This window comes from Saccoglossus kowalevskii, chromosome 1 (assembly GCF_978046115.1).
Source record: "Saccoglossus kowalevskii chromosome 1, keSacKowa6.1, whole genome shotgun sequence".
NCBI lineage: Eukaryota > Metazoa > Hemichordata > Enteropneusta > Harrimaniidae > Saccoglossus > Saccoglossus kowalevskii.
In genome coordinates, this window is record NC_140641.1 from 11081490 (window position 1) to 11108100 (window position 26611).

Genomic DNA, 26611 nt, shown 5'->3' on the forward strand with positions numbered 1-26611 from the left:
AGAAAACAGAAAACCCATGAAGATGAGTGGAGAAAGACGATAGCTGCCGAATATGGCTGCCACTAGGATTAGATTTCACGTGCAACACTGAATGGATCATGAATAATTCATGTACGGTAGGCTGCTTGGTTTTGTCAGCACCACAGCAACAAAGACGGAATCACATTATGTCTTACCACTTACTATTCATTACCAATGTTGTGATAAAGATGCTTACGCTGGGATTCAAGTTTTTAACATCAAAAATGAATAATTCAAACCCAGAATGAGCCCCCAGATACTGAAGGTGTGATATAATAAGGGGCCCTATCCAGGGTAGTACACACAACAGTACCTGTATGAACAATACAGTCAGCATAATAATATATGCATATGTCAGTGTGAATTAACAAATGACTAGCAGATGGCTATTGGCTTCAACAGTCACACTTTGCATTCACAGAATATTAATTAAGGTAAATTTAAAACCAGCATTATTAATATAGCTATGGATCTGCATGGTTAAGCAAATTAAAATTTACGACTATGTGGCGTACTTTCACCCCAAACTTTGAATATCGGTAAAAAAAAGAAGACATAGTGGGCGAGGTTGAATTCACAAGAAATAGTTTGTGATTTTATGAGCCGTAGTTAAAGACCCCTAAAAATTACGATATCAGTTTTATGCCCACACACGAGAAAAATAAAAAAATTATTACATTGATCAATTGTCCACACCGAGCAATCTCAAAAAATACACAAAACAGGCATGAAAAATAATATTCAAGGAATTTGAAAATAAATAACCTTCCACAAGAGAAGGCTGAAAATATCTTTATGCAAATTAGACATCTATTAATGTAACATATCACCTTCAATTAATGAACAGTAATAAACAATGCAACCTTAAGGTTGTTGAGTAATTAATCATAGAGTGGCTCTAATTCTGTCTGACAATTTGTGCTTTATGATTAATCCTTCACTTTATTTAAAGAAAGAATATTCAGATTACAAGATCAGCAACTCAAATGCTATTATTTTTAACACCCACCTCCTTAATAAACCTATTCCATAAATGAAAATAGCATAAACAAAAAGCCACGATAGTGACAATGCTGTCCCCTGCCCCCCCTAACAATAAATCCTGCACTCAATATTCAGCATGTGACTGACTTCACATACTGACAGATCAAGTCTTAGAACAAAAAAACAAAAAAAAAACTTACCAGCAAAGGAAGGAAGAAATGACTGAATGAGGTGGGAGTGAAATGCGATGGAGTCATCAAGAAGTGGCAAAAAAAAATGCTGAGAGCATGTAAAACAACCCATGAAATGCAAAAATAAATGATCCATAACTCACTATGGGTCACTTAAAAGATATTGGTTTCACTCGCAGAGTGAATTTCACAGAATTTCATTCAATGCTTTTGTGGGAATAGTAAAGTGATGTCTGAACTGTTTTCACATGGATATAATTCAAACACTGAAAGGTACACAACGTCAAAGACATATCAGCATGGTAAAAGTAATGCCTTGATCCAAATCGGAGGTGTGGAGATTACACTCACATCAGTAATTCAGATTAAACGCTGACATGCAATATGTACCAACACCGACTTTTATTTATTTATCCTTTTAATCCTTTAACACCACAATTTTTCCCTTGTCAATTTAATTTTAGTTTTTTTTTCATTTCAAACCAAATTGACATAATCCCCATAGCGACATGTTTGGAAAACTATACAGGGGGTATTTGTGAAAGGGGACATGTTTGGGATTCAAAGAATCCACAACAATTGGTTGATTGCAATTATAATGCTTTGATTATTTCCATCAAAACTGATTTCCAATAATCCATTATCCAAACTTCTTGGTATCCCATGTTTTGCGTGAGATCAAACATAAAAACAATCATAGTATTGTAGTAACGATTAAAACATAGCATGGGCATTGATAAACACGAAAGCAGTTTTGGGGCCTTATTATTTAATAATGTACTATATACATTTAATATTGTTTGATGAAGTAATGGTATCCCAATGCCATGCTTCCATCAGTGTGTTTTGACACTGAACTATACAGAAAGCTATTCAAGTTAAAAAATCTAATCATCGGATTAGGGCGGCAGATGTTTGATTCGCACATTTTAATCATAACTCAAGAAAATTTCAGTATTGTTAAGTTAGGATCAAAGGAACAGCATGTAATGTATTATTTAGATTTAGTTTCATTTACAACATTTTATAGAACAGGGTGACATTATGTGACTTCACTTTGTAATAAAAAGCGAGAAATCAACAATCAACGATTTGGGGATTTTTATTTTAAATTATCAACAAAAATATTAAAGGGAACTTCTTTTAAAATGAGAGGGGTCACCTCGAGGGTACAACAGTAACGGCCCAAGAGCAATAACCTCATACGAGTAAAACCTTGTACAGAACACATGCTGCTGTTTTTCTATTTATGCGGTCAAGAAGTGATGTTATTGGAGAACCCTTGATGCAGAGATTAAAATATCACTAAACAACAATAAAATAACCCGAGATACTTTCATACAAAAGGTGAATTAGTCTATAAAGGAGTTTATAATATACGACTCGATTCCACACAGTGTTACTACGTAATAAAGGCTTTATTGTCAGTCCAAATAGATGACTTATTTACTACTCTTTTCCATTGTGTAATACTTATGATTAAAAACCAGAGGAGATGAGAGGCTCACTCACAGTTGAATGGCGAGATAAATGAAACCTTTTGAGACTGCCAAAAAACACTATGGATGAATTCTTGTGGCAATGTTAATGATTATAATGAATTTTCACACAAAAAGTGACAATGTGTTAATAATCCCTCAAATAAAAATTTAGAGAGACTTTTAAAAAAAAAAAAATCTAATGCATAAAGGACATTTATTTATCATCAATAATGCATATAATGGTTTCATGAAAGTTTTGCACTATCTTAAAACAGATTAACAGTTCATTAGTTCAATGATGTAGTCAGAAAAAAAACAACTATTTGATGAATGGACAACTTTTTGTTTTAAATTAGATAGGAGATTTAGAGCGCCACCACTGGCAGGATGATTAGATCCTTTCATTTATCATTGAGTATTATCTAAAGCTTTATTGATTTATTTTAAAACCACTTTTCCACACTTAAGATGAAAAATACAGTATTGATTGATGTAATAAAAAATACTGAGACTATTTTCTGCAGTGGAGATCTCAAGAAAATATTCTGTGAGCCACAACAGCTGTTACAATCCCCCCCCCCAAAAGAATAACAGCTGATTCATTGGTTAATGCATGGTCATGTGATAAACTAAAAGGTTGGTCACAGGAAGACTACAATGGACTTGTCATATTAGTGTTTTACTGGCCTGAAAGCAGGGCTACCTAACTTAGCAATCAATATCAGGCATATCAATCCTTCTGCCAATAGCAATGGATACAATTCAACACAGATTTTCAGAAGTTAAATGAAATATTATGCACTTGACATTAAATCTGTTTAAGAACTCAAAATGTAATTATGTAAATCATTTTCTTTTTGCTTCAATTTATACACACAACACATGCACTGACGTACACAGCACATGATATACAAATGTACGTAGAAAATAAGAATCTTTGCGTGCGTGCGTGTGTGATTAATCAAATATCATCAAAATGAAACAGCCTGCCAGTCTAGTAAAGCGGACAATATGCGTGCAACACACATTCTAAATTGACATTACACATGTCACGACATCCAATTTAAACCAGGAACAAAAACCATTGACGCAATCCATTCATGTTCTAATCACACTTAAATTAAAATCCAGAGTTTGTCATTTACCTTGGAAAATCATCGCCATCTATGACATATGGTTTGGGAGCACTATACTGTGGTGACACAGACTTGTCCACTTGACTATACATTGGATCCAGAGGTGGTAAACTATTTGACGCAGGCGGCTGCTGCTGTGTTATATGTTCACTTCGCACTGATGGCGGCGTAGCATGGTAAACTGCAAGAAAATTTAATAATGATTATATTGCTACAAACTGGTTGTATTTTAATAATCAAATGACATAAAAGTATAAATCTTGTTCTGCAAAGGCGTGTTAATTAAAATTCTGCATTCCACATTTGTGAAGTTTATACACTTAAATGCTTTCAAGAGGATGGGCAAAGCTAACATACTTATCACAGGAATTGTCTGAGAATTTACTTCCCTGTGTTATTCTCTGATTTGATATTTGTAAGAAAAGTCTGGAACCTTTCCCTAACGAAAAGATTCTGTTGTGCTTTCTAATTTTTTTTACTATTTAGCTATGGTCCATTTTTGCATAATTATGAAGAAAATAAATTACCATTTTCTGTTTAACTTTGACCCATATTAAAAGTTTAGTGTAGGAATAAAAAATTATTACATTGTTATTTCCATTTATTTCAAGTAATAAAAAGTTAAAATCTCTTTACCAATGTCTTTACATCTATATTATATATATATATTATAGAGGAATTGTTGAAACTGTTGTATCTTTACAAATAGATCCAGAGCCCCATCAATTTTTTCTTAAAAAGTAGCACCTTACATATTGTTTCAAAATCTTGATTTTCACAAAAATGAAAGAACTTTCCATAATTCAATGGGTCGTGTTAATTTCACTTCCATACATACATACATACATACATACATACATACATACTGACTGACTGCAAGGTATTGATGGCTAGATTTGTCAGTTTCAATAGTTCTAATTGTTTATCACATAACATAGCTAACATGTTACACTTATGTGAGGGCAAAAGCTAATTATTTAGAATGTTGCTGTACAGTGTCTCAGATGACTATCTTATTAAAGTCAGTGAGATAGCGAGTACGTCATTTATTATTTGCAGTGGGAACGCCAAAAACAGTATGAATGAAACTGCTATGGAACTGTATTACTGCACATGCACACAAACTGGTACAGACGGATCAACATGAACATTTTGAGGTCCAGGATTCGTAGAACAATCAAGGAACAAAAATAGCAAGTTTAGTTTTGCATCACAACTTCTACAATCCACCATGCACTTTGTGAAAACTGGAATATGGCATTGTGTAGTGATTTTATATTGACAGTGGTGAGCAACCATACACTGTACTCTACAGATACAAGTTACAAATACTAATAATTAATGGCAACCTGAAAGTGGGATACATAACCTTGGGTACAGTAAAAACTCGATGTTTAATTTGTTGTTTTTGCACCTCTACCCCTTGAGCTACTTTCAAACAACAATTGAAAAACACTTTACACCACTACAAATAATGACAATACGAGTTAACAGCACATATCGGTATGAAAAAACTTACTATTTTGTGTACTTGATTGACTAATATTTGATACATCTGGAGGAGGTGGTTGCAGCGGCGGAGAATCATTAGGATAAATCTGTGGTTTGGCTACAATAAGAATTACTCTTTCTGAAGTAGCTTTTAATGCCGCTACAGCATCTTCATGAGTCACGTCATCTAAACTTGCAGGTCCGACCTGTTAAGATAAGAATGAAAGATTTTGCACAATAAAAACATGGACAGAACAGAATGCAAAACATGAAAAAGCCTCAGTGTCTTCAAACAGTCATCTTATTTTCTCATTAGATGTATATTATTCAAACCATTCTGACAATTCACTTTAAGTAATGACATGTGTTGTTTAGAATGTCGCTGTACAGTGTCTCAGATGACTATTTTATTAAAGTCAGTGAGATAGCGAGTACGTCATTTATTATTTGCAGTGGGAACGCCAAAAACAGTATGAATGAAACTGCTATGGAACTGTATTACTGCACATAGCATGTACCTATGGAATCAGTACAGGTGAATAGTGAAATGAATCTTCAGGATTGGTGGCATGAACAAGGAACATACTTCAGCAATTGTGTACTTTCTCAAAAACCGTTGTACAGATACAAGGTTTGCATTTTCATGAAGCAGGGATTGATGTCAAATTCTGAACTCACTTGTCCAAAATCCTAACAGTATATTTACTAAACGAGTTATTATTTAGTTGTCTGAATGGTAATTTCACTACCCTTTATAGTTAGTGTCAAGGCATGTGAAGAATCAACATTCATATTGAAAATAGTTAAACCAGCTGCTAATATCATTTTTTGTAAGATTATACGTGATGACAATCATATCTTCCACACTTAGCTGAGGGTAAAATATTTCCCCAAGAAAATAAAATTCTCAAAACCTTGAATATGGGCAACAATTGTTTTAGTTCATATCACTAAAAAGAAGCAATCCATTTCATGTGCATAACACTGACAGTAGAATTGTTTGTCATACCCACAAGTATAACCATTCATGAAATTATTAAAATCTTTTACAATTTTTGTTTTGCCAGATTTCATGCAATGTACACATGCATCCAGTACGACATCTCTTACTAAAGAGTACTTACCTTGAGTAACCTGTCTCCTATTTGTAATGTCCCTTCAATCTGAGCTGCACCACCATCTATAATCTTTGTCACAAATATGCCATTATCACCAGGTATGTGCTGATTACCCACGCCTCCAGCAATGCTGAAACCGAGACCTTTACTGCCTTTTAATAGTTCTATCGTAACAACATTTTCTTGAACCGCTCGACGTCGTCTCACAAACTGAAAAGAATGGAGATTTGGTATGTGATACACTACTGTCAAATTTGCACCAAACACTTCTCTATGGTAATGAAACCATTGGATTCAATGTGTAAATGTATTTAATTATCTTGTACACCAGTTGTCACATTGTGTATTGTATTGGTTCCAAGCAGATAAAGAATCTTCGTCAAACACTTAGCACAAAATTTGAACACACGATGCATGACAACTCAAGATTATTCAATAAACTTAATTTAGCTTTATTAGAAAGCACATGGAAAGGTAAGTATTTAACCGACTGAGAAGCGTCAACCGAGGGCCGTCTACTATTCAAACCATTCTGACGATCCACTTATGCAATGACATGTGTTAATTATTTAGAATGTCGCTGTACAGTGTCTCAGATGACTATCTTATTAAAGTCAGTGAGATAGCGAGTACGTCATTTATTATTTGCAGTGGGAACGCCAAGAACAGTATGAATGAAACTGCTATGGAACTGTATTACTGCACATTGATTACACGTGATATAATGGATGGTACGGTAATACTAAAACCAGACATACACACGAAAGCAGTTGATTTTTTGTAAGATTCGCAATAACAATGTTAATATCAACTTCCATACTTTGGTTGAATATTTACACGATTGGAACAAGTAAGATCAAAAGGATATGCTGTTTGGCTAGATGTAGATACAAAATGTAGAATAACAAACTCATTTTGAGAAAACACAGTTTTGAAAACAAGAAAATTTTCTTCAGAGACTATTGAGACGATCACGTAACATTTTTATAAAACTCTGGTATAATAACCGACGTTATTTGAAATATGTAAGGTATTGGGAGTGGAACGAATTAACACAGTAACTATGTACTGATGCATGCATCTGCATACCTGACTAGTAACTATGCCCTCATGACAGACATACTTTTTTTATTGGGATAAATTTGCCACACGACAATTTATATAAATAGAAGGAATAAATATGAAGAGAAATTCATCTTCTATTGATATTTAAATCGCTAGTCGTCACTCAGCGCGTGTTCAAATTTTGTGTAAACAATGTATTTTATAAGCATTGTATTTGGCCCTATGTGTCCCATATCGAAACACCACATGGTGCTATGCTTCTATGCTTTAATGAGTCCCTCAGCACAAAATTGACGTCTCCTGGTAATGTTATTTTGACCTGCCATGTTGTACATGGAACAATAGAGACAAGAACAGTAAAACAGACAGCAAACATTGCGGTATGAAATATGGCATGAACAGAAAATTAAAATAAATAAAATAAATGATTTTATCATTTTCAACCCCACGTTTGACCTTTTCATCACCAGATTCTCGCCCAAATTATTCTGCGCTTTTTTCTTATATTCAATATTTCTGGAAATGAACTTTTATTTTGGAGCAAATAGACAAAATTTGAGTCAATGTTCAGTTTTTACTTAAAAAATTTGGCAATTTTTGTTCTAATCTTCTGAAGGAACATGTAGACTATAAACAGGGTTATTTTGTGAATTTGTGATGAAAAGAGGGAACTGGTGGTGAAAAGGTTAAACTAAATCAACACAACCTGCAGCCCTAAGGCTGATTAATAGTTTCATTTTCATAGTATGTGTAGTTATTTATGCTAGTAATCACCAATTTCAGTTAAGAACACAACCACGGTTTACTTAAAATGGAACAAAAAATTATTTCAATGTTAAATCTACTGGCATGTAAAAGCAGTTGCTGCAGTCGCTATAGACAAAACTATAAGCAGTTTAAAACTGTAGTGCAATAACTACAAGAAAGAAAAAAACAAAAAAACATTGCTGAATAACAAATATTGCAACTGTCTTTCAATTAACATTATAGATACAAATAATTGACAGTGAAAAGAAGGAATTACTCACCATGCAGACAACTTCACCCGCTTTTTTCAATGCGTCCACAGCTACAGCATGAGGCACTCCGAGTGTACCAGTCTCATTTACTTTAACGATCGCATCATTTATTCTGTGAAATCAAACAAAGAAATTTTAAATCGCGTTTGAAAAAAAAAAACGACTTCAGTTAGAATTCTGCCGAAACAATGAAATGCAGTAAGAACACGTACTCGTACATAGTCATATACCGGTACTATAATAATGCATTGTGGAACTACCCAAACTTGGGGTCAACGAAGGTCAGAACTCCTAAATCAGACTCATTCAACACTTAAAGTTGGCCCTTCCCATCTTAGTTTCACTATTTTAAACTAGAGTTCCTTGTTAAAGCAAATGCTACTACTGGCTGTCACGCACTTTGTATAAATGTACCAAGTCAAAATTATGTCACTAAGTACATGTACCCAGATGGTCTAGATTCCCAATTAGAATGTCGCTGTACAGTGTCTCGGATGACTATTTTATTAAAGTCAGTGAGATAGCGAGTACGTCATTTATTATTTGCAGTGGGAACGCCAAGAACAGTATGAATGGAACTGTTATGGAACTGTATTACTGCACTTTTCCCCCACATCTGTTTAACTCCTGAATCTTTTAATAAATAATTGTAGGACATTAACCCTTATCCTGCCAGCCCTATGTAATTTTTCATTTTCTTGACAAGATAAGGATTATTATAGAGTCTATTACAGTTATGCATATTGACAACTAACCTTGCATTTCTACAAATGTAGACTGATTAGACTTGCAAATAAAATATGCAAATTTGTTAATCAATATACACTCAAGTTATTAAAAAAAAAAGTCTACAACTTTGTAATGTGCTTAGGAATTATGTGATTTTGGATTTGGTATACAAGTACATGTACATGCGTATAGAGAGACAGTTACATTAGTTTATATTGAATTTTGTTAAAATCTGGAAAGTTCAGTCAAATTGAACAACTCCTCCTGTGAAATACTTACGAATAGATGTGTGTATTAAGATGAAGCTATCAGTGACAGCTGAAATATGGTTTTCTAACAACTAATGGGACTGAGAACAGCGTGTGGCATAGACATACTTGAACATACTGAAAATAAATGATCAGAAACTGCACCTGTGATCTATGAGCACTGTCAGATATTCCACAGCTTTCAAACAGACATCTGTACATGTTTGTTGCATTTTTAAGAATAATGTAAAATGCTTTAAGTTCATGCGAGACTAAAGTTAATTAATTTATAGCAATTCAGAAAAAAACACTACTTTGTCTATAGCAGATACATTTCATTTGGGGTCTATATGATGCAAAATTATCCAAATATGGGAGATGACAGGGGAGAAATTTAAAGGATTTGGTGTACCTCCTTAAAAGGAGGCGTTATAAATATTTATCTGCATATTGTAGATTTTAGGGTGAAGACAGCATTATGATCTGATTGAAATTCTGTTTATTTTTAGCCCTCTCATTATAGTGTCTGGGAAACAATGGTGAAAATGACAACATCTTTTGTTTCATTCATTTCAACATAGTGTTGTGTATTATCAGACAGCTGGTAAAGTATCAGATTCAAAATTACATTACATCACACGCCACACCCAGTATACCAACATAGATCAGGTCCCAGGAGCCATGATGACTTAATTTATCTTACCTAAGCCTTCCATCTACTGCTGCTGCTCCCCCTGGAATGAGTTTAGTAATAAATATGCTCGGATCATCCCCAATATGGGGATTGTCTGTACCACCAGCAATACTAAAGCCAAGACCTGCTCCGCCCTACAACATAAAAACAAAGTAGTTAACTCTGGGCACATTTTGCTCGGATACTGAAATAGACAAGTGATTGCATCTATTGTGGAACTGAATTTTTATTGGCAGAAGTTAAAGTGGCTCTCACTAAATATATGCATATTACATGCACTCAAAAATAATACAATTTGTACTTGTAGTGAAACACATCACTACTGTAAAACCATGTATTTTACTGGCATTTAATATCAGTACATTTCAATATTTAAAAATTTGCCAGCATAACAATGAGTTCTAATGTTATGGCTGACTTTACCCAAGGTGTGATTGAAAGTGTCCCACAATGCACAGTTTGGGATAACTCATTAATCATCTGGATGAAATTATTTTTGTAAGATAGTTGTTTGCCTACTAGCCTCATTCATTGTTTGAGTTAGAAAAAAAAAGGCACTGTATGTACACTGTATGTTTCTAGCACAGAAACATTAACAATACTCATTAGTTATACTACCCGGTACTTGGCAGTGTTTGAAATTGTCTGTTGCCGTATTCTACCACGATTCATGTTTTAAGTATGAAAACTGAGTTGCCCATTGGGAAGTCCAAGAATATAGCCACCAACAATTATTAACGTTTATTTTGTAAAAAGCAACAAAAGTTAGTTGCATCGTTTGAAGAATAAAACACAAAAAAACTATATTGGACTAATACATTTTCAGGTAGACAAACAGTCAGTCAGTCATCCCACTGGACAATCAGTTTGTTGTTTTATTTAAATATTTGCTATCACATCAATATACTAGAAGCATATTTACAAAAGATCATATTTTAGCTGGCTTTCAACGGAGGACTGTCTATTATTCAAACCATTCTGACAATTCACCTATGCAATGACATGTGTTAATTATTTAGAATGTCGCTGTACAGTGTCTCGGATGACTATTTTATTAAAGTCAGTGAGATAGCGAGTACGTCATTTATTATTTGCAGTGGGAACGCCAAGAACAGTATGAATGAAACTGTTATGGAACTGTATTACTGCACTTCACTACCGAGTTGGCAAGGAATGATGAAAAGAAATTAAAAACATGATGAACAGAGTTCACAACATCAAATCAGTATTTTCGTTTCAATGTATTCATTCTGACTTTGTTAAAACTAGTCACAGACATGAAATGTAGCATGGGTAGATAAAATAAACTCAGAATAGACTAACAACGTAATTGGTGTCACATGACAGCTATCATCCACATATGATATTGTGCCACAAAGGATTGCATCTCACTTAAACACAGAGATAGACAACCACACATGCACAATAGCATTTCTGACATTAATAATGGCATTCTCCGCCAGAAAAACAATTATGAGATTTGTAGTCTGTGTTATTTTGTTATTACCGGAAACAATGAAAACCATTAAAATAGCAGTGAAACGCATGCAATAACTCATTTGGCTGAGATTGCTGCTTTTCATAGAATGTGGAAACAATTACTGTGGCGACAGAAAATGTCTTATGTACAGAGATGAACAAATCTGATATGAAAACTAATCAATGAAAAACACCACGGTGAAAATTGATAACAATTCTGTGGACAGCATGCATTAATAATAAAAATGAAGATGGTTTTATACCCACTTTGCATCACAATATTTGCAAAATTAATCATAACAGATTTCTATTCAAAATATTAGAAATTTGCAAGTAGTATCAAGTATGTTGCTAGACTGAAATGAAGTATTGTCATCAAACAAACCATTAATGTATCGCTATAATTCAAAGGAAGTAATTTTCCTGGATATTGATATAACGCTATTGAGAAGTACGTAACATATGATAGGTTTCACACGCATCTACCAAATAACGGAAATAACAGCGTCATACATTTTACTATGACGTCATTAATACTGTGAATGCCACATCCACTAAAATTATTGGCAAACCTTCTGGTCTGGAAGTAGGGTAGCATAGCATATACATAAACAGGCTTTGTAAGACAATATGATAATATAACGGACATTTACAACGAATTGAATCACTTTTTCAAAATTTCAACTACTGTGCAATCACTTTTCACAACTTTGTACGCAGTTTTTTTCCATCATTTGGGGGGTCAACTATATGATAATATGCTAATACATAAGGAGCTTTTATTAGGCTTAATCATTTTTTTCTTAATTTTACTAGGGGGTTTGATATGATCAAGGTAAAATATAAGGAGTATACATCTCAAACAATTGCCATCTTATGGAGGTACCTCTTATAAACCGTAATCACCTTACAGGGGGACCACTAAAACTTAATCCACTGAAATATAAACAGTATAGAGATGCATCTCACCCTAACATGATGCACGATACTAACCTCATTTGCAAACATCGTCCAACAAAATTCAACGTCAGCCAATTCCCACATGTATAAGAGTACTTTAAGTTTGGTGATCAAACATTATATTTCATGGCTTCTAATTTAAAAAATATTAATATTGTGCGTTGCGAGATGCGTTACTAATTACGGAAAAATTTTTCCCACTATTAAATGCATTCATAACACAAAGGCGTTACAATGAACAAACGTATAACAATAATACTGCAAGGGCACAGAAACTACAAAGTAAGCAGGAGACTACTGGAGGGGCAGGAGGACCTGCATATCATAATTCAAAGAGGAAATTCAAAGTTGGGTAAGAATCACAGCTGAGACAGGACACTCAGCTAAACTTATTGCATGGGGAAATTCTATTTACTTGGGTGTCTCGCACTGTTCCGATTGATCACAGATACTTTTATAAGGAACAACTCGTTAAAATCCATGAAGTCTGACATACAGACATCCGCAGTGAAGAAGATTTAGTGCATATCCCAGTGGGGGTAACACTGAAATGCAATGCAGTAAAACAAAAAACACGTTTAAAGACTACTCAACTAAGATGAGGTTACGAGGCAAATCACACTAAACCCCATGTCTGACTAATTGAGTTTTTCACTGCTCTAAATAGCATTATTCATGATGAAAGATTAGATTTCATGGAGCATGTTTAACAACATTCACAAAGACTACACAAATTATTCAGACTTCCTCCATTCGTGTAGTATTTCACCCCTAATGTATCACATTAAAAAACACATCACAACCGACAATATCTATCCAACTTTAACTTTTCTACAATATCGTGCATTATTTTCAGTGCGAAGTTCAGAGATCTGCAACTATCACATGACCTAAAATGATTATTTTATATCTGTCATTCTAAATTAACATCATATTGCACAACCTTTGACCTACAACTTTCAAAGCTTCTGAAATTTGAAATTTACGAGTTTTGGAGACTGAAAAATCAACTTGGATTTAAACTAATGTCAAATTTCAAATCATAGCTACCAACATAATATTTTTATAACGTACAAAACAAATTTGTGACTTCTCACTAAATGTTTTGCAGCAATGAACATTTTATTCTTACACATGACATCCAATGGCAATTTACAGCAGAAAAAAAAAAATCACTGCTTTTTATACTTTGGGGCACTGTGGAATTTTGTTTACGCGCAAAAATGAAATAAAATGCTAGAGCTCCGACTGTCCACAAACCTACAACAATACTTCACTGCAATATGGTAAAAATAAACACCTTATATGGGTAGGGGGTACAGGTAAATGTTACACTTTTCAATCTGATTGGATGATTGTCAGATCACATGACATCATTTAAATATAATCTATGAATAGTTCACTAAAGACGTGGATCCTGTCAAGTTTCTTGTCTGTTTTAAAGTAATCAATACACACATTGATTACCATCTCTGGTATCAACAAGAATACCAAAGTGTCATTGCTACAAGCTAAGCTTGTTGAAGGGTTTCTTTACAATGAATCACAAAATTCACTCTATTGGAGGAGTACCTCAAAGGCGTAACTACATTGATGAAGCATGTACTTAGTTATAAACATACCTGGTCCAATACATGTATACTGTAACTTAACCTGTTTAGATAAACATATTTACTTACTCTTTTCAAAGTAATTTCTTCATATTCCCAATCGTCTTCCCCAACTCCATTAACCTGCAATTAATACAAGATGACCGTTATAGTATAACCTAGTACTTTGTCATGCCCTGGAAATTTTTGTTAGGGCAAAATTTTTGGGAGAGTGTTCGCTCCAAAACATCACCCGCACCATCCTTTGCATTACTATGGCCTCAAAACGAGAGAATAAAAGGTTTATATTTACAAATTGCAACCACAAAACATGATGGACTGCAAGATATGACGAATATGGCTATCATTATCCTAATTTAAACATCAGGCGAGAGTGAGAGGTTTCAATTGGTTGTAAAAGAAGCATCACACACATTTGTGCGACTCGGAAATAAATGGACTGCGTTTTCAGAAATCAAAAGATTTCCCAGAGACCAAAACCTATGGACGTGGTATTGCCCAATTATGGGGAGCATAATTTGACGCAGCCAAGCAACTATGTTGAAAATGTTGACTGTACTTTGTCTCAACAGGACAACTTTTATTCAATCCAATGAGATAGCGAGCACGTCGTTACTATTTGCAGTGGGAACGCCAAGAACAATATGGAAGAAACTGTTCTGGAACTGTAATACTGCACTTTGAATTGCCAATCGAATACTGCAGACTGACCCAATTTTCTCGAGACAAATTTTTGTGGATTTTAATAATTGTTGAAAATAGTGATCTTCTGTAGCAGTGCAATTTACTACTACTAGGTTTCTTCAGACAGCGAGTGAGACTCATCACAAATTCCGTTCTCGTATTGGCCCTAGAAATTATCGTATGTCGGAAATTTGTAGCGATTGATGAACATGTACAACTTGAGGGTATTCACGCTGTAATAAATATACTGACAACATTTCAATTCACGAGTCAGTAAAACTCATGATTACAGTCTTTACAGTCACTGCCAAACCATTCCACAAAATGCTTTCCTCACGAACAACATTTAATTCTCAAATCACACCAAATCCTGGCAGTGAAGAGCAGTGAGGAGCCTATGTTCAGTGATCTTGCCAAATCCGAGTAAAATTACCTTCAATTTCATGTACTAGTATTTTGTATTCAAATACACCTGATTGTAAGTGATTTTCTCAATGTTAAATTTGCTTAGAGGAATCACTGGTAATATGACACAGCAATGGAACTGGTAGCCTTGCATAAACTTTATAATATATCAGTCTAAATAATTGATAGTACAATCTACTATCAATCTCACAAAAACCAAAACAATAACGATGCAGATAAAACTATTACTAATGGATTCCCTTCGACAATGATATATCTGATGATCACAATCTCACAGGAAATCTAAGGCTCAATAGCATTATCAAAGCAAGAAAGTGGTAGTTATTGCTACTCAGGACAGACGGGTGTCTGGTCGTGTTTACGTGGCACAATGCTTATTATACAACCAACCTACATACATACATACATACATATGCAATATAAAAACACTGACACTTTTTTTCTAAATTTCCTGAGAAACAAAGACACATACTTCGATAAATACTGCATAAGAATGCTAAACTTTAGTACTTACAAAAGGTGGTGGTTGGGGTGGTGACGCTGCTAACAAAGGAGGAGACGGTGGTGTCGGAATTGGCACAGGTATTGGTCTGGGTGCTGTTGAAACAAGTGGCGGTGGTGATGGGTACTGATCTTCTGGTGATGAGGTTTCTTTTACTTGATCTGCATGAAGTCGTACTGGGGCAGGTGCAGCCTAAAAAAACAAAACAAAAAAAAAAAAAGATAAAAATTCCTGTTAAATTATTTGAATATCATGTTATTGCAGCATTATTTTCAAATCCTAAGCAATAAGACACTATCCTGTAAACAGTTTAATTTTCGTCACTATCGACTGTTGAATTACCCAGACTCTTGAACATTTGACGTTGTTGTTTACAGTAAACACATACTGTATTTGTTCTATTAGAAGCGCATCTCCAATAGAAGTACATGTAAACCACTTGTGGAATACGACTGTTTAATTAAAAACAAAGCATAACGATCATTCAAATAATACGCCTGTTGATCACAGACACACCACTTATTTACGTAAAAACATAAGCAATATTAAACAGATTTATGACGATGACAAGTAGACAATCAAGCTTGCCATTATATTCATACTCAATTCAACACTAACGAAAGATAACGACTAGCGCTATGAATAATTCAACTTTGACCTTATCAATGATTTATCCATCACATCTCATCTAAGCATCCATTGGCTTCACTGAGCACACACACATACGCCAAGTATATAAGCCATCAAATTTAACAACAATTTTGTTTGATAGTGTACTGTACTCAGAGTGTTTGTAAGCGGTGTTCCCCGCTGTTATATTAGTCAGATCACCATTCGGGCAACTTTATCCCTTACTAATCATAAGAAAATATAGTTGAGTTGCTGCGAGCCAAATTTGGTTTGAGTTAAAAATGTTGGTTATGGGATCATGTGCATGCGCATTTGTGTGCGTTTTTGAGGGGGGGGGGGGGGGGGTTCAAGCATTTTCTTGTTAAATTTCCCATCTGAGGGTGTAAACCTGGGAACAGTACAGATATTTTAGGGGTGGGAAAACAAGGTGATAAGGCATTTTTTTTTGTTATCTCGGAGTGGAGAATAACATATTCAGCAATTTTTTCTTATCCCCACATACCCCAAAGATGGGGAGGGCTGGGGTTTATATTGACTAGCGCATAATGCATTATATATTCAACACTGCTATTATGGTGGGAAGAGCAATTGGAGCAATAAAAACAGCCTTTTTATACACTTTCAATATTGCATATCACAACTATGTAACTTGATACAAGGTCACAAAGAATGACAAAATCAATCATACCACTGTACAGCAAAACGTTTAATAAAGCATTTAGAATTTACTGAGAGTGACTGCGATATGCAATGCAAATTGACAGTCATTGGAGAAATGTGGTTCAAAAAAAAAATCAAATATGGAAAAGCACACTCGATCTGTTTTCACAATAGTGGTGTGTTCAGTAATGGTATTGGCGGCCATCTTGGACTGCCTTGTCCTAATTAAGCATGCACCCCCACCCCACGGGGTATTCCCCCAATTTGAAAAACCATATTCCTATTTATGATGAAGTGTTGCCATATGCGAAAAGATTAAAGGTGGAACATTCTCCCAGTGATTAATACAATCCAGAATTATGACTCAACATGAATTACATTTGTTAAACTTGCTAAACAGAAATTTAAACAGAATATTACATTGACTGTTTGACATCATGCATGAAAAACATGAATATGACAATCAAGATGATACATCATCCGTGCTATGCAGACAACTGTACACAATAAGTCACTAAGCACAGCTGCACACTGTTAATACATTTATGATTTATACCATGTATTAATAACTCCCGGCAGTACCAACAGAACAAAGTAGCATTTGGTCATATAGTGCAGCCTCTACATTTATATAAAGGTTGAAAGTAACTCCACAGATACATCATCATCATTTCTGTTCCACAATCTCATCCGGTAAACAGCAAAGTTGTGATGTTTTTACTGTCTATAGCAAACACCTACCCAAACCCTGTGCGCATATATATATATATTCCCCCAGACCTGGTCAGCTTAACAGTCTATCCAAATGTTGTCAGTCATTCTCTCTGCAGCACACTCCCGCCCTCCTTTTATAGTTAGATTCTAGATCAGCAATGAACAGCATAAATGACACATGATCATCTTCAGTGGGAAAAACAGTGACACCTTTGTTGATGATTTTCCCTCGTTTCCTCTTAAAAACACAGCAAGCGCATAACGCTACACGGAATAATAACTCTTACATGTAGTACATGATTTAACGTCCGGCCAACTACGCCATGATATTGCCTAGCACAGCAAGAGTGGGCAATTTAAAACAAAGCTAGAAAAGAACACATAAAATGCAACCAATTTCGAGTTGATGGGGATTACCTGCCATCATCACTTCACAGGTCAACGTAGCAATTTATTTTAAATACCAAATACGAGTCTTACATTTAGAGTAGTGACGGAAAAATAAAGGAGCTCACATTTTGAGAAGAAAATAAAAAAATATATACCGGTATATATACATGTATATACTCAAATATAAAAAAAAAATCTGTACGTTTTATTATTGGACATCATATCAGTTATATTATTTTTAAAATTTAAATTATAAATAATGAATAAAACAAAATATAAAAGAACAGATAGACTGGCGAGTCATTGTCTATGGCTATACAATGTTACAATAAAGCAGCTCGGAAGTAATATCCACTAGCATGCAATTAAAACTCATCTTGATTAATGCTTGTGTTAGTGGTTTGCGGATATGCATTCACTCAAACACGCATACAATCCATAAAATTGAAATCCACAGATGACTATTTTTATCCACACATTGATAGACTTTTAAAGTCGCTTTCTAAAGCACAATGATAACCAAGAAGGCAACCTGTTCTACTATACCGGAGGAAAAAAAAAAAGTCAATAAATTCAGAACTGAGCAATAGAAGCTTGTACTTGTGTTCAGAGATCACTTATCAAAATGTCTTGAAAAGATAGCAAAAACGCAGGTTGTTAACAGTAGGATCTAATCTTAGTAGCAAATATGCATTAGAGGCGGACAACATACCATTATCTTGCAATATAAAATATTGTAAAATTTTATAAGAGGTGGGAGTAAATACCAGCAGATATAAGTACATGGAATTCTAAGCAAAATAGCATGGATATTTAAAACCAGAAAACAATGTTTAACTATAAAATTGGATCAAAATACATCCTAGTATCCAAATTAAAATAACAGTTTCCATAGAAAAGCATAACTGATAGATGATAGAATACCTGGCCTGCCTGCTCCCACCACATCCCACCCTCCTTGAACATATGAAACACAAAATAACACATAAAGTGGAATATGAACAAAACCAGATTTGACAACTACAAAATTTGTGTTGTGTTGAAAACCCTTAGGTTTGGAATAAAAATCAAATGACAGGTGGAATGGACAAAAGGCACTAAATATCAATGTACATCACCAACCATCCCAATCAAATTAACCAAAATAAACCAAATAAAAAATATACCAAATACATAATTTCCATGGCAACAACATCTGATTCTCCCTTTGTTGCAATACTGTATGATTTAATTAACCGAGTGAACAAACACAAAAAAACAGCAATGTCAGTTCAGACAATACTATTATAACCCACTTTATATATTCTTACACAAATGTCCCCAGTGAGTTTGTGAGCAGAAATAATGGTTGTCCATTTAATAATTCATAACACTAGATGTAGACGTAGTAAAACTTGTAAAATGGGATAATTAGCAATCCATGATATCTGCTTTATTATAATACTCCATCTAACAAGGCAGAGAAAAATCTCAAAATGTTGGCTCTAATGATAAGACCTCAAACGACACATTTAATAGATTTGTGTTTAATTTGCTTCAATGCACTACTATTCAGGATAGAAGTATCATAAACAATGCCAGGAATTATGAGTACTCCCATAATGCAAAAATCTGTTGAGGTCAGATCTGCCGTCGCTATTTGTAAATTGAAATCTGCTGAGTACATTAGAGCGACTTGAATTGAATGCCAGGAGGCTACTAGATATGTTGTACATGTGGTGATAGCCCTTGTGAACACATTTCAAATACAGAAATACCTTATGGTGCAAGTGCAAATATTCATCTGAACTTCCCCAGCGTTCGTAGCGATAAAGTCCATGTTCGTGGCGCGGAGAGTGCGGTGTGTGGAAATAAGTAGGAGAAGCTCGTCCCGAGGTTGAAGTAAGCGCCGAGCTTACCACACTCAACACTGACATTGCCAGCAATCTACGGTGGGTGGTTATCTATGTACAAGAAACGTACACTATAAACCACATGTACAGTGAAGTCTGTGGTAAGCTTGGCCGGCAGCCAACCACAGCCACTTAAATTAAACATGTACGAGCGATGCCTGTAACCTTTTGTTTTCTGAAAGCTTTATAGATTAACAATACAGCTATTATGCTATAAATTGACAGTGAAATGACTCACCGCATGACTCCCAGCAAAATAACAACGTTGGTCAATTTTAAATGTGCAACCCTCACATTTTATGTTATTCATTTAAATAATTAAGTAACATAACGAAGAGAATACATTACATAATGCTGGTTCTATATTCAGTTTAATCAGCAGAAAAAGAAATTTTAGGAGTTGCGCATAACAATGAACAGCTATTTAAGGAAACCTTTAAATTAGACAATAGAATTGACCAGCTTTTGTTATTTTTAAAAGCGATGAATCAGGGTATCATGTTGTTTTGAATATGATACAGGTGGAGTATGAAAACATGAATATTCATAGGTGTCACAAGCACTGTAATTAACAACAGGCTGTAATATATATAAATAGCAAACATTTACGACAATAACGAAAGGTAAAGCGTGGAGAGACAATTTTAATTAAGTATAATTTTCTGTTTAATTTGTGCCACTGTAAATGCATTTGTAAATGCAAAATCACATTTTTTTTTTTTTTTTTTTTACAGAATAGAAGAAAATAATGAGGAATAACATGCATTGAATGCACAAAGCTTTTTTACTAATGCAAACATAGCTGTGGCTTATTCTCAAGAATTAATGTAAAACTGCATCTTTTATTTATATTACTACGCTAGATGTTATTCGTTGCCTGATTTCATTCATGATTGATCTTATGGAACAGACTCATGCTGACATAAACTACTATGGCAGGGATAGTATATAAATATGGCAGGCATAATAATACACGAATATTGCAGTTGCTGAGGGGTCTGACATAAAACAAATATATCTCTGAGCAGGCATCTGATGAAAACCTACATAGTTAGCCGAAATGAAAGGAAACTGCATCAGCAGGCAATGTTTTTGCATAATACTATAATAGCATTAGATTTTACTGAAATTTAATTGCACTATTTGGAGCACATTCATTGGTTTTTGAATTCACAGATTTTTTTCACATTGATTAAATTAAGCAGATTTCACTTGTAATCAGAGAGAAATGAATACATTTTTTAAAAAACAAAAAACATAACATCGTAGTATAAAAATTAATATTGAACTGAAAAAAAAAATGTATTTAAACTGAACAGTATGATTAATGCAGATTCAAAGTTTTTTTTTTTTTTTTCTTCTTCAGATTTTGCGAATAGATTGCTAATTGCAATACAAGGTCATAAATGAAAACAAATGCAGTCACGACCAACATTTTTGAGATAAGCGTGATATTGCTTTATGTGGACTTAAACATAAACTGAGGGGTCCTACTAGTTAACGGACTCTCTGAAATGCTTGGGTGTCAATCATAAAAAGTGTGGATAGCTTCTAGAATTTGCGACAGTTTCAAATTTTAAGCATAAACGAACATTGAAGTCCAAGGATTGCTGCTGTTGACCCATGTGTCCTGACACTCCCATGCGTTAATTAGTAGGAATTAGTGGAGCTAGGTCATTACGAGTCGTGCACGGAAATCGGTTCGAGTTGCGCATGCAGTAAATGTTTACTTTGATTTGACATAGTATTTACCATGCCATTTATTTGGTTATATTTACTTGCTACTTGGTATGGAATAGGTGTCCATAAATTTTGGTCATAAGGGAGAATATTCTTTCATATTTAGATATAGTACAGTATGAGAGATCAAAGCTGTATAATTTTGATACACTCAACTATGGTACACACAATTATATGAAATAATTCCATGGTCATTAATGCATTAAAGATACACTACTGAACCCTTTATTTCCACTCTCGGCACTGTGGAAGTGAATCATTAGAATGCATTCAATGAAATATACATGCATGTAGTAGTATGGAACTGTAAAATACATAAAAGCTTAGAATTTATTTTCACCATTTCCTGCAGGGAGTCTTCAGCAAAAATAAATAGTGAATATACTAATTTTCCTATATTTCACATTCAACCCAAATTAATAATCAGTGAAAAACTCCACACAAAACACCCAAAAATTAATTTCAGCAAAAATTATTCCAGCTATGAACATATTCACATAATTTATAGCACAAGACAAAAGTCAGAATAATCTTTTTTTTTTTTAAATTTAAATCATTTCTTAACTCTAATCCAAAGTATAATTTAATAGGTGGAAACTTGTCCAAGAATTTTATTGAGTGGTGATAAATTGAAACAGGTAACCTTACACTGTGTAATGTGATTTTAATATAAGTTTACAAACCAAATACAGATGGATCAATAGGTTTAATGACTGTTCCACGATGACAGTATACCAGAAGAATATTGCTATAGTGTTATTGCCATGAAAATCTGCTTAGAGACTAGAATTAAATGTCAACTGTCAGGTCGCCTCCAAAGATATTAGTGACTGATGAAACACTAGAAACGTTATGATGCTGCCATGAACCACTTTAGACGTCTTAGTGTGTGGCTACTACGTCAAGAAAGCAATTTGCTCCCTATGTATACAATAAAGCGAAGCGAATAAAAGCAAAATATAATATTGGTTAAGTGCACCAAAGATTTCCTGATATTTTGCTAAATTATTCATTGTGATTGGGTGTAAACTTGCCAGGTTTATATGGGAGCATTTTATTGGAGATGAATTATTGCTTCTCTCAGCAATTAACTGGGGATTTTCTCTTGTGTGTTGTGGCTGAACATGGTCCAAGGTTCTACCTGAGTAAGAATAGCACCCTTGACTGAGTGTTGTTTTGATGGTTGGGCCATGTCAGGGCTCTGTCATATCTGAGTTCAACCCAAAAGGTTCATTGCAGCCAAACTTATCTCGAATACTGCAAAGCTATTACTGGTGATTTTTAACAAGCTGATCAAAGATGTCGTTTAAGATAAATAAGCAGCCTCTCGGCCAAGATGGCTCTGCTGTTAGCAATGCACATTTCAATTAAAGAACTGAAGATATCGTTAGAAAATGAACAAATCTGAGAGAGGTCTACCTGTAGTACCTATATGTATAATATCAAAGGAATCAGACTTGCAGTTTTTAACAAGAATTCAAAAATATCACTTTTTACCAAGATTGACAAAAATATTCATCAAAATTGGAGAATTGAAGATATCATCATGAAATGAACAAATCTAAGAGGTCTGTCCAAGGTACATATGCACAAAGTATCAAAGCAATAAGAATTGTAGTTTCAAAGAAGAAGTCGTAAAAGTAAAAATTTGACACAGACGATCGCTCATATAAGTCGACAGCAAAGCAAAAAACTCATCTAAAGGACTGTATCACCCCCAACTCACTTCTGAACAACTCTAAGACATTCCCAAATCACATACTTTAAATAATTGACTGCTCACAAAAATATGATGGATGTGATGCAAGCAACAATGTTTTAACAAAACCATTGAACTAGGTGGATGTACAAAAGATGACTACTGCTCTAGATAAACACTAATTGACATCAATAACACCAAGACCTATAACTCATCGAACACACACTCCATCACATGCCTACCTAAAAACATGAATTTATCAAACGTTTTGACTAAAATGACACGATACATTCATCATTCAAGCTCCCCGATGTGGAACCACTATTACACCAATCAATAATATGTATAAAGCAATTTTCAATGATTTACAGATGGTTCTACTTTGTACATGTATTAATTGTATGCGATATTTGTAACTACTGCCCTCAATCAGAGACATAAGATGTGAACATACACAAACCAAATTTAATCTGCAAATATATAAATGTCAAACTGCAAAGTACACAAAAACCTTATACCAACCTGAACCTCAAAAAATCCAGTTTCAAAGTCCAATGCATTCTGGGTAATCAATGGTAAAGCAATGAACATACATTAGTAAAAATTCATGGAATGTTAATTACCCCCTTATATTCTACCCAGCCCATCCTAAATTTGAAATAGAACAACACAGTAAAATCACCAAGATTTCAAGAGTTTTTGAAGTGGTTGAATATTTCACTACATAATCACTATATAGTACATTGACCGTACAGAAACTGATGCTAAGGTTTTCATGCAGATGTACAGGCAAACAGTGCTGACTTAGTATTTGGGAGGGGAAAGGGTTCGGATGTAGATGAGGTGGGTTATTATTGATGTATCAATATTATTACTATTACAAAAAGTTAACAGTTTATATCTGTATAATTTAGTTCGTTCAGTTTCACCACAAATGTACATAATACCACCCACTAGGGTCAATAGGTCATATCATTAAATATACATAGAAAAACTATTTTTAGAACACATTTAAATGAGCATACAGAGTATTGATGGCCTGTGAGGTAGTAGAGAACAATATCATTTTACATCGACTCTAGAGGGCGCCACATTAGATTGACCACAATCCTGTGACTATTTTGCATTACATCAGATCAAGTTGACAATGGATTATCCGCAATATACTGATGTGTTGGTTCACAAGTGTTCAGGATAATTGGATGATAGCAACAGACTAAAGCGTCTATGGGTATTCCGTAAGATCCTTCTGGTATATTATACCAGATTTCAAGTACACTAGAGTAAACAGGCAGTGACACTATGCTAATTGACTGGTATAAGTGAATTGACGTGCGAATTGAATATTAGATTACTCTGGACCAACTACCAATAAGAATCTCCAATCTAATTAAATCAGCAATTATTTTATTTAAATCCCTCATTTTAAGTTGTTTTTTTTTATACTGATAATAGGCTAATTATTTTTTTCCCACACAATGAGTTCTAACACAAATTCCTGGTTATACAATCTCGTTTTTACATGCTACAGTAATTATATTTATAACAGTTTCAAATTTATGACAACACAAATGTTTGTTATTGAACACAGAGGGCAGTGTCATAACATAGTACATTAGACAGTACTATTGTTATGCAAACAAGGTCAGTATGAAATCACATGCATGAGACTATAACATAGACAATTCATCACAAATTCCTCATATTTAGAAAAACAAAAACATAAGGCACCTTTATATGGACTATTGATTGTAGAATAAAAAAAGATCTATTGCTATTGCATTATGGGTACCAGGTATCAGAAGACAATGACCTTTTACCTTTAACTATCGCTATTGCATTTTGGGTATCAAGACTTTGCACAAGACAAAAATCAATACTCAATCTAAAAAAACAATCCTAGTGTCAGAATCCTGAATCTGTTGGCACATACTAAGGTTTGTTGATGATCTGTCTCATTCTAATTATTAGTCCGCAGATTGCAATTACCGGTAGTTCAATATATTTTCTGGAAGTTTGACACCAAAGATTAAAACTGTAGACTAGCAGAATGCTTGACGTACTAAAAGCATTGCCATATTAAAGGAGAAACCGTTGAAGTAATCTCCGGCATTTATCTTTTAATTTTGGACATTTAAAAATTGCCGTGACAAGTCGAATATGATATGTATTTTACAACATGCAACACTACAATGCATGATGGGAGAAAGTTTGATTGCAGTCCTATAACTGCTCGAATAATTGAGGTATAATTATTGTAAAGACGTAAAGCGATTCATGCATGGCAGCGAACTTTAAACATTGCTATCAAATTCATTGATTTATATCAAAGCCATAAAAAAATCAAGATTAAAATAACCAGATGAATGTAATGGGCTTCTTGCGAGTTCTCATAGATCACTGCCACCATAAATAATTTTGAAAAATATTAAACTAAATTGAACATTATAACTTCAATGGTCAAGATAATTAGGATATTACGATACAAGGCAGCTGCAATTTCATTGAGGTATCAGTCAATGTTGGAAGAAATATTTTTGAAAATCCCAATATACACTGTAATAGAATGTATGCGACCATTTTTTTTTTTACTTTAAAAGCAAGACAACACAAAGTCGGTATTGATATTCATTTTTTCTTTGATATCACTGTGCTAAACCCTGTGAGTGGCAACATATTTTTACCATAGTTCAGAAATTCATACCATACATACTCGACATTCACAGAATTGTAATTGTACATTCCTTGGCATTCCCTTTAAATAAAACGTACATTTCCATCATTCAATAAAATTCAGATGATTTTATTTTTTAATTAGGATACAGCCTCACACATTGCTAATGATGGTGCTAGAATGTGACTGCATACACCAAATCATACACAGTACCTGTCAAGACTTGCACGCAAACATTCTCTGTATGTTTCTGCACAATAGCAGTTTATACAAAGTTCATATACCATTGCTTTTCACAATAGCACATGGGCACACAGAGACAAGGCATGCAGCTGAGATGGGTCATCAGGTTCTGTTATCATTACATAAATCTC

The 26611-nt window shown here is 34.2% G+C and overlaps 1 protein-coding gene across 5 annotated transcripts in view; it reads right to left on the reverse strand.

The window, feature by feature from the left end:
• Positions 1-26611, reverse strand: part of LOC100329000 (synapse-associated protein 97) — a 125419-nt gene that overhangs the window by 17691 nt on the left and 81117 nt on the right. For 3 of the 5 annotated variants that reach the window (XM_085498703.1, XM_085498707.1, XM_085498714.1), the window contains 7 exons: positions 15851-16030; positions 14296-14349; positions 10187-10311; positions 8516-8618; positions 6429-6632; positions 5333-5510; positions 3823-3994 (listed from right to left, as the gene is read on the reverse strand). In XM_085498703.1, the coding sequence (XP_085354829.1) occupies positions 3823-3994; positions 5333-5510; positions 6429-6632; positions 8516-8618; positions 10187-10311; positions 14296-14349; positions 15851-16030 (1016 nt within the window). Of the gene's footprint in view, positions 1-1205; positions 1224-3822; positions 3995-5332; positions 5511-6428; positions 6633-8515; positions 8619-10186; positions 10312-14295; positions 14350-15850; positions 16031-19989; positions 20217-26611 lie in introns of those variants that run through there. The other 2 variants (XM_085498711.1, XM_085498720.1) reach the window with 2 other exon arrangements.